This window comes from Xenopus laevis, chromosome 3S, assembly GCF_017654675.1.
Source record: "Xenopus laevis strain J_2021 chromosome 3S, Xenopus_laevis_v10.1, whole genome shotgun sequence".
Lineage (NCBI taxonomy): Eukaryota > Metazoa > Chordata > Amphibia > Anura > Pipidae > Xenopus > Xenopus laevis.
In genome coordinates this window covers 129,039,233-129,049,730 of record NC_054376.1, presented here as the reverse complement: position 1 = coordinate 129,049,730, position 10,498 = coordinate 129,039,233, and the positions used below count along the sequence as shown (strand labels likewise).

The 10,498-nt window shown below is 46.1% G+C and overlaps 1 protein-coding gene across 1 annotated transcript; it reads left to right on the top strand.

The window, feature by feature from the left end:
* Positions 1–351: 351 nt before the first annotated feature.
* psmb6.S (proteasome subunit beta 6 S homeolog) lies at positions 352–7,614 on the top strand. The gene is given in 7 exon segments (NM_001096214.1): positions 352–520; positions 1,127–1,194; positions 6,772–6,903; positions 6,991–7,120; positions 7,200–7,344; positions 7,428–7,536; positions 7,539–7,614. Coding segments are annotated over 7 exon segments (741 nt in total). The 5' UTR covers positions 352–421; the 3' UTR covers positions 7,597–7,614.
* Positions 7,615–10,498: the final 2,884 nt, after the last annotated feature.

The window sequence follows — 10,498 nt, the reverse complement described above, 5'->3', positions numbered from 1 at the left end:
TGGAATAATTTGGGGGGGGGGAGGTTTCCTTTCCTGGACTCTTTGGAATCCCAACTGTTATATCTAGAGACAAACAGAATTAAATGTCTAATAAGCTGCTTTACATTTAAAGGGCTATAGAGGGATGCTGGGAATTGTGCTGCTATAATGTAACACAGCTCAGTAAATAATTATCAGAGAAAACAAAACCTTATAAATCACTACATACAAAAAGCTCCTACTCGTCTCTGGCCCTTTGTATAACAGATACACAATCTGCCATGTTGGTACACCCAGACAGGTGTCATCAAGCGTTACACAATCTGCCATCTTGGTACACCTTCCCAGTTCCCACGCTACTCCCTCCTTTGACGGCGGTGTGACGTGTTTGGCAGGCGACTGACAGAGGGAAAATCTCGCGGGAGCTGAGGATCCCTGAATCATGGCTGCCATGAAACTGCTACAGGCGGCTGCTGCCGGTCCTCACAGCTCAGCTCCTCCCGGAGACACGGACTGGATGGGGCGGGAAGTCAGTACCGGGGTGAGTGTCTGTTGTGGGACAGAGGGGAGGAGCCTAGACTCACGTGTTACTGACACTTCCGCCTTTGTTCTTAAAACCATATAAAGACACAAGGCTGCAGGCTGAGTTATTCATTGTCTCCCCCCTGATCATCCCTGACTGACAAATCCCAGAGGGGCTGCTGTAATGTCTCCCCCACACTCTCACTGGGACTCACTTTACTCTCAGTCTTGACCCTCATCTCAACCCTTCCCCCAAACTGTCCCCCACAATCCCTCTGTCTCCCCCAAACTGTCCCCCACAATTTCTCTGTCTCCCCCCCAAACTGTCCCCCACAATCCCTCTGTCTCCCCCAAACTGTCCCCCACAATCCCTCTGTCTCCCACAAACTGTCCCCCACAATTCCTCTGTCTCCCCCCCATACTGCCGCCCCACAATCCCTCTGTCTCCCCCAAACTGACCCCCCCACAATCTCTCTGTCTCCCCCAAACTGACCCCCCACAATCTCTCTGTCTCCCCCAAACTGACCCCCTACAATCCCTTTGTCTCCCCCAAACTCACCCCCCACAATCCCTCTGTCTCCCCCCCATACTGACCCCAATAACATGACATTTCTCTGTGTTACAGACGACTATAATGGCGGTGGAGTTTGATGGTGGAGTTGTCATTGGCGCTGACTCCAGGACTACTACTGGGTATGTGGGGGGGGGGCACATCTTCCCAATACTTTACTTCATGTGACATTCACTCTGCTTCTCCTCTCATCACTTCTGCCCATTCTCACCTACAAGACTTCTCTCTCATCACTTCTGCCCATTCTCCTCTACAAGACTTCTCTCTCATCACTTCTGCCCATTCTCACCTACAAGACTTCTCTCTCATCACTTCTGCCTCATTTCTCCTCTACAAGACTTCTCTCTCATCACTTCTGCCCATTCTCACCTACAAGACTTCTCTCTCATCACTTCTGCCCATTCTCCTCTACAAGACTTCTCTCTCATCACTTCTGCCCATTCTCACCTACAAGACTTCTCTCTCATCACTTCTGCCCATTCTCCTCTACAAGACTTCTCTCTCATCACTTCTGCCCATTCTCACCTACAAGACTTCTCTCTCATCACTTCTGCCCATTCTCATCTACAAGACTTCTCTCTCATCACTTCTGCCCATTCTCCTCTACAAGACTTCTCTCTCATCACTTCTGCCCATTCTCATCTACAAGACTTCTCTCTCATCACTTCTGCCCATTCTCACCTACAAGACTTCTCTCTCTCATCACTTCTGCCCATTCTCATCTACAAGACTTCTCTCTCATCACTTCTGCCCATTCTCACCTACAAGACTTCTCTCTCATCACTTCTGCCCATTCTCACCTACAAGACTTCTCTCTCTCATCACTTCTGCCCATTCTCCTCTACAAGACTTCTCTCTCATCACTTCTGCCCATTCTCACCTACAAGACTTCTCTCTCATCACTTCTGCCCATTCTCACCTACAAGACTTCTCTCTCATCACTTCTGCCCATTCTCATCTACAAGACTTCTCTCACATCACTTCTCTGCCCTTCTCATCTACAAGACTTCTCTCACATCACTTCTGCCCATTCTCACCTACAAGACTCTCTCCTCATCACTTCTGCCCATTTCTCATCTACAAGACTTCTCTCTCATCACTTCTGCCCATTCTCACCTACAAGAACTTCTCTCTCATCACTTCTGCTCATTCTCCCTACAAGACTTCTCCTCATCACTTCTGCCCATTCTCCTCTACAAGACTTCTCTCTCATCAACTTCTGCCCATTCTCCTCTACAAGACTTCTCTCTCATCACTTCTGCTCATTCTCACCTACAAGACTTCTCTCTCATCACTTCTGCCCATTCTCCTCTACAAGACTTCTCTCTCATCACTTCTACCCATTCTCACCTACAAGACTTCTCTCTCATCACTTCTGCCCATTCTCACCTACAAGACTTCTCTCTCATCACTTCTGCCCATTCTCATCTACAAGACTTCTCTCTCATCACTTCTGCGCATTCTCACCTACAAGACTTCTCTCTCATCACTTCTGCCCATTCTCACCTACAAGACTTCTCTCTCATCACTTCTGCCCATTCTCCTCTACAAGACTTCTCTCTCATCACTTCTGCCCATTCTCACCTACAAGACTTCTCTCTCATCACTTCTGCCCATTCTCACCTACAAGACTTCTCTCACATCACTTCTGCCCATTCTCACCTACAAGACTTCTCTCTCATCATTTCTGCCCATTCTCATCTACAAGACTTCTCTCTCATCACTTCTGCCCATTCTCACCTACAAGACTTGTCTCTCATCACTTCTGCCCATTCTCACCTACAAGACTTCTCTCTCATCACTTCTGCCCATTCTCACCTACAAGACTTCTCTCTCATCACTTCTGCCCATTCTCACCTACAAGACTTCTCTCTCATCACTTCTGCCCATTCTCACCTACAAGACTTCTCTCTCATCACTTCTGCCCATTCTCACCTACAAGACTTCTCTCTCATCACTTCTACCCATTCTCCTCTACAAGACTTCTCTCTCATCACTTCTGCCCATTCTCCTCTACAAGACTTCTCTCTCATCACTTCTGCCCATTCTCACCTACAAGACTTCTCTCTCATCACTTCTGCCCATTCTCACCTACAAGACTTCTCTCTCATCACTTCTGCCCATTCTCCTCTACAAGACTTCTCTCTCATCACTTCTGCCCATTCTCATCTACAAGACTTCTCTCTCATCACTTCTGCCCATTCTCACCTACAAGACTTCTCTCTCATCACTTCTGCCCATTCTCACCTACAAGACTTCTCTCTCATCACTTCTGCCCATTCTCACCTACAAGACTTCTCTCTCATCACTTCTGCCCATTCTCCTCTACAAGACTTCTCTCTCATCACTTCTGCCCATTCTCACCTACAAGACTTCTCTCTCATCACTTCTGCCCATTCTCCTCTACAAGACTTCTCTCTCATCACTTCTGCCCATTCTCACCTACAAGACTTCTCTCTCATCACTTCTGCCCATTCTCATCTACAAGACTTCTCTCTCATCACTTCTGCCCATTCTCCTCTACAAGACTTCTCTCTCATCACTTCCCATTCTCATTCTCATCTACAAGACTTCTCTCTCATCACTTCTGCCCATTCTCACCTACAAGACTTCTCTCTCTCATCACTTCTGCCCATTCTCATCTACAAGACTTCTCTCTCATCACTTCTGCCCATTCTCACCTACAAGACTTCTCTCTCATCACTTCTGCCCATTCTCACCTACAAGACTTCTCTCTCTCATCACTTCTGCCCATTCTCCTCTACAAGACTTCTCTCTCATCACTTCTGCCCATTCTCACCTACAAGACTTCTCTCTCATCACTTCTGCCCATTCTCACCTACAAGACTTCTCTCTCATCACTTCTGCCCATTCTCATCTACAAGACTTCTCTCACATCACTTCTGCCCATTCTCACCTACAAGACTTCTCTCTCATCATTTCTGCCCATTCTCATCTACAAGACTTCTCTCTCATCACTTCTGCCCATTCTCACCTACAAGACTTCTCTCTCATCACTTCTGCTCATTCTCACCTACAAGACTTCTCTCTCATCACTTCTGCCCATTCTCCTCTACAAGACTTCTCTCTCATCACTTCTGCCCATTCTCACCTACAAGACTTCTCTCTCATCACTTCTGCCCATTCTCCTCTACAAGACTTCTCTCTCATCACTTCTGCCCATTCTCACCTACAAGACTTCTCTCTCATCACTTCTGCCCATTCTCCTCTACAAGACTTCTCTCTCATCACTTCTGCCCATTCTCACCTACAAGACTTCTCTCTCATCACTTCTGCCCATTCTCCTCTACAAGACTTCTCTCTCATCACTTCTGCCCATTCTCACCTACAAGACTTCTCTCTCATCACTTCTGCCCATTCTCCTCTACAAGACTTCTCTCTCATCACTTCTGCCCATTCTCACCTACAAGACTTCTCTCTCATCACTTCTGCCCATTCTCATCTACAAGACTTCTCTCTCATCACTTCTGCCCATTTCTCCTCTACAAGACTTCTCTCTCATCACTTCTGCCCATTCTCATCTACAAGACTTCTCTCTCATCACTTCTGCCCATTCTCACCTACAAGACTTCTCTCTCTCATCACTTCTGCCCATTCTCATCTACAAGACTTCTCTCTCATCACTTCTGCCCATTCTCACCTACAAGACTTCTCTCTCATCACTTCTGCCCATTCTCACCTACAAGACTTCTCTCTCTCATCACTTCTGCCCATTCTCCTCTACAAGACTTCTCTCTCATCACTTCTGCCCATTCTCACCTACAAGACTTCTCTCTCATCACTTCTGCCCATTCTCACCTACAAGACTTCTCTCTCATCACTTCTGCCCATTCTCATCTACAAGACTTCTCTCACATCACTTCTGCCCATTCTCACCTACAAGACTTCTCTCTCATCATTTCTGCCCATTCTCATCTACAAGACTTCTCTCTCATCACTTCTGCCCATTCTCACCTACAAGACTTCTCTCTCATCACTTCTGCTCATTCTCACCTACAAGACTTCTCTCTCATCACTTCTGCCCATTCTCCTCTACAAGACTTCTCTCTCATCACTTCTGCCCATTCTCACCTACAAGACTTCTCTCTCATCACTTCTGCCCATTCTCCTCTACAAGACTTCTCTCTCATCACTTCTGCCCATTCTCACCTACAAGACTTCTCTCTCATCACTTCTGCCCATTCTCATCTACAAGACTTCTCTCTCATCACTTCTGCCCATTCTCCTCTACAAGACTTCTCTCTCATCACTTCTGCCCATTCTCATCTACAAGACTTCTCTCTCATCACTTCTGCCCATTCTCACCTACAAGACTTCTCTCTCTCATCACTTCTGCCCATTCTCATCTACAAGACTTCTCTCTCATCACTTCTGCCCATTCTCACCTACAAGACTTCTCTCTCATCACTTCTGCCCATTCTCATCTACAAGACTTCTCTCTCATCACTATCTGCCCATTCTCATCTACAAGACTTCTATCTCATCACTTCTGCCCATTCTCCTCTACAAGACTTCTCTCTCATCACTTCTGCCCATTGTGACCTACAAGACTTCTCTCTCATCACTTCTGCCCATTCTCACCTACAAGACTTCTCTCTCATCACTTCTGCCCATTCTCACCTACAAGACTTCTCTCTCATCACTTCTGCCCATTCTCATCTACAAGACTTCTCTCACATCACTTCTGCCCATTCTCACCTACAAGACTTCTCTCTCATCATTTCTGCCCATTCTCATCTACAAGACTTCTCTCTCATCACTTCTGCCCATTCTCACCTACAAGACTTCTCTCTCATCACTTCTGCTCATTCTCACCTACAAGACTTCTCTCTCATCACTTCTGCCCATTCTCCTCTACAAGACTTCTCTCTCATCACTTCTGCCCATTCTCACCTACAAGACTTCTCTCTCATCACTTCTGCCCATTCTCCTCTACAAGACTTCTCTCTCATCACTTCTGCCCATTGTCACCTACAAGACTTCTCTCTCATCACTTCTGCCCATTCTCACCTACAAGACTTCTCTCTCATCACTTCTGCCCATTCTCATCTACAAGACTTCTCTCTCATCACTTCTGCCCATTCTCACCTACAAGACTTCTCTCTCATCACTTCTGCCCATTCTCATCTACAAGACTTCTCTCACATCACTTCTGCCCATTCTCACCTACAAGACTTCTCTCTCATCATTTCTGCCCATTCTCATCTACAAGACTTCTCTCTCATCACTTCTGCCCATTCTCACCTACAAGACTTCTCTCTCATCATTTCTGCCCATTCTCATCTACAAGACTTCTCTCTCATCACTTCTGCCCATTCTCCTCTACAAGACTTCTCTCTCATCACTTCTGCCCATTCTCACCTACAAGACTTCTCTCTCATCACTTCTGCCCATTCTCACCTACAAGACTTCTCTCTCATCACTTCTGCCCATTCTCACCTACAAGACTTCTCTCTCATCACTTCTACCCATTCTCACCTACAAGACTTCTCTCTCATCACTTCTGCCCATTCTCACCTACAAGACTTCTCTCTCTCATCACTTCTGCCCATTCTCATCTACAAGACTTCTCTCTCATCACTTCTGCCCATTCTCACCTACAAGACTTCTCTCTCATATAAATAAATGATGATGATGATAAGATGGGGGTGTAAGTTCTCTGCCTCCCCCCCCCGCAGGGCATACATAGCCAACAGAGTGACGGACAAACTCACCCCAGTACATGATCGCATCTTCTGCTGTCGCTCTGGTTCTGCCGCTGACACTCAGGCCATCGCTGATGCCGTCACCTACCAACTGGGCTTCCACAGGTAAGTCACCCCCCCGGCTGTATAAAAATGGACTGCCCCAGTATGACGGCCCCTGTATGAGGTGACTCTGTGCCCTTCCCCCCACAGCATTGAACTGGAGGGCCCCCCGCTGGTCCACACGGCCGCCAGTCTCTTCAAGGAGATGTGTTACCGCTACCGGGAGGATCTCATGGCCGGGATCATTGTGGCCGGCTGGGACAAGAGGAGGGGAGGGCAGGTAGGTGTATATTCTGTATATTATATGGATTGTCTCCATTCCCTCATGTAATACACATAACCTGTGGCGCCCCCTGCAGGTCTATACGGTGCCCATGGGGGGGATGTTGGTGCACCAGCAGTTCTCCATCGGAGGCTCCGGCAGTTCCTATATTTATGGATTTGTAGATTCCACGTACCGCCCGGGAATGAGTAAGGAGGAGTGTCTGAAATTTACAGCCAATGGTGAGTCAGTTCTGGGTCACATGGTCCTTGCAAGCTCAGCGCTGTCTGTTCATTGGTTAACCCTTTCATATCCGTCTCTGCAGCACTCGCCCTCGCCATGGAAAGAGACGGCTCCAGCGGAGGGATTATAAGACTCGCCGCCATCACAGAGGAGGGAGTGGAGCGACAGGTGATCCTGGGCAACCACTTGCCCCAATTCCCCTCATCCTGAAGGTTCCAAATTCTTGTTTTGTTATTCAGTCATGTTATTGATTAAAGGCTGATACCGACCCACTGCTCTATATCTGAGTATCACTCATGTATTATAAGGGATAATGTACCCCCTACTGTAAATGATAAGGATATTAGAAGTCACTGAGGGGTTGTTCTGTGACCATATAAAGACACAAGGCTGCAGGCTGAGTTATACAGGGAACTCTGAGTATCACTCAAGTATTATAAGGGATAATGTACCCCCTACTGTAAATGATAAGGATATTAGAAGTCACTGAGGGGTTGTTCTGTGACCATATAAAGACACAAGGCTGCAGGCTGAGTTATACAGGGAACTCTGAGTATCACTCATGTATTATAAGGGATAATGTACCCCCTACTGTAAATGATAAGGATATTAGAAGTCACTGAGGGGTTGTTCTGTGACCATATAAAGACACAAGGCTGCAGGCTGAGTTATACAGGGAACTCTGAGTATCACTCATGTATTATAAGGGATAATGTACCCCCTACTGTAAATGATAAGGATATTAGAAGTCACTGAGGGGTTGTTCTGTGACCATATAAATGCACAAGGCTGCAGGCTGAGTTATACAGGGAACTCCGAGTATCACTCAAGTATTATAAGGGATAATGTACCCCCTACTGTAAATGATAAGGATATTAGAAGTCACTGAGGGGTTGTTCTGTGACCATATAAAGGCACAAGGCTGCAGGCTGAGTTATACAGGGAACTCTGAGTATCACTCATGTATTATAAGGGATAATGTACCCCCTACTGTAAATGATAAGGATATTAGAAGTCACTGAGGGGTTGTTCTGTGACCATATAAAGGCACAAGGCTGCAGGGAGTCTGTATGATTTGGGGTGGGATTGTGTCAGGATGAGATGCTTCAATACTAAATAGAGAATTTTACTTACCTACTTGACGTAAATTCCTTTTCTTCTAGTCCCGACATGTCAGTACACATGGGCAGTATTGCCCCTCCCAGACCTGGAGGTAGGACCTATAACACAGCCAATCAAAATGAATCATGACCTATAAGATCACATGACTTCCTCCTCACCACAGTTCTACTTTTGCCATAGCAGTACAGTAACCAAAATAAATAACTTGGGATGGGAAACCCTGTACTGACATGTCGGGACTAGAAGAAAAGGAATTTACGTCAAGTTTCTTCTACGTCCCTCCATGTCAGTACACATGGGATCTACCAAGCCATGCCCCAAAAACAAGGGGTGGGAATAACCAACATAAGGCAATAACCAAACTTATGCTAAGGAGGCCCTGAGTAATAAGACCAGCATCACATCCATCCAACAGGGGAGCTGATAAAATGTATAGCTCCTGAAAAAGGTAATACACGATCCTCAGCAATAGCAAGTGGCCCTAAAAAGACTTGGCCCACATTAGCCTAGTCCTGCAGCTTAATGGAAGCAGCTCACACCAGTGCTGACCAGAGTCACCTCTACACCAGAGATCAGTCCAAGATCCACCAACTCCATGCTAATAATACCTAATGAAGACTTAACTAGATGAACACCAACTCTGGGTTATCCTAAATCAGCAGATCATTGTAACCATTGTAGAGCCATACTGGTACAGCCCAGTAGCTCCACCAACCACCAAATCTAAACTGGGCATACAACAGCACAAGGATAAGCTGCTGGACCAACCAATGTGACTTAAGGCCCTCTACTAGTAAGATATGCTGTTGCCCCAACCTCTGGATATGTTAGGGGCCCTAAAATGAATTTGCTGTGGGGCCCAATGGCATCAGGTTACAGCACTAATCAGACTCATTGAAAGGAAGGAAGGGGCTACCATACTGCTTCAGCAGTGCAAGCCTCCAGCCAACTCTGCAAGCACCCTGTGTAATAAAATGCAAATATAACTCTGTGTCTGCAGAGGACAATAGAAACAACAATAGCAAAAAGGCCCAGAGGAGTATCTGCACCTTACCTGATAGCACTGATGGAAACTTCAGCTAGAACCCTGATAGCTTTCAGCTGAGGGACAATTTAAGCTTATTAACTATTACAGACTTCCCAGTGTAATGAATGTTACAAACACACAGTGGATACTGAGAAATCATACTCACCAGATTCAGGTACCACACTGCTTCAGCAGAGAGATTCACCAGCCAGTACTGAAAGTACCTTGTGTAACAAGAGACAATACTGCATTTTGCACAGAGGACTCCAGCTCACAACATAAGACTTCAGATAATACAAGAAGTCAGAGGAACACAGGCAGCTTACCAGATAGCTCAGGCTTGTCAGCAGGAATATCCAGACAGGTGGAACACTGCTTGTTAAGAGCAGACTCATAAGAAAGGAAGGAGGTGCCATACTGCTTGAGCAGTGCAACGTGTAGTCATTCCTGGAAGTGCCTCAGTAACATGAACCAATATAACTTCTGTGTCAGCACAGAGGATGCAGGTTTCACCCATACAAAGCTTAAAATATTAAACAGCAATAGCAACGGGGCTGAAAGGAACACCTGCACCTTATCAGATAGTGACTAATTAGCTGGATGGAAACTCCAGCCAAAGCCCTGATCGCTCTCAGCTGAGGGACATAATTAGCTAATTAGCCTGCCTCGCTGGGCATATAACAGGGGGCTATTTTAGCACAGGGCTAGGACCATGGATATACCCACACCTGCAATAATAAGACATAATTTACAGATTATGCGTCTTGGGGCATCAGGTAAATTCTTCTCCATTACCTGGGAATCATCCCACAAAAAATACAAAAGAAAAAACAAAAACTGTGTTTGATTTCTCTCAAAATTCACCAAAAAATAAAAAAGAGTAAAGAGGGAGATCCTACCCCCCTGTCCAGTAGGACAAACAATAACTGCGGTGAGGAGGAAGTCATGTGGTCTTATAGGTCATGATTCATTTTGATTGGCTGTGTTATAGGTCCTACCTCCAG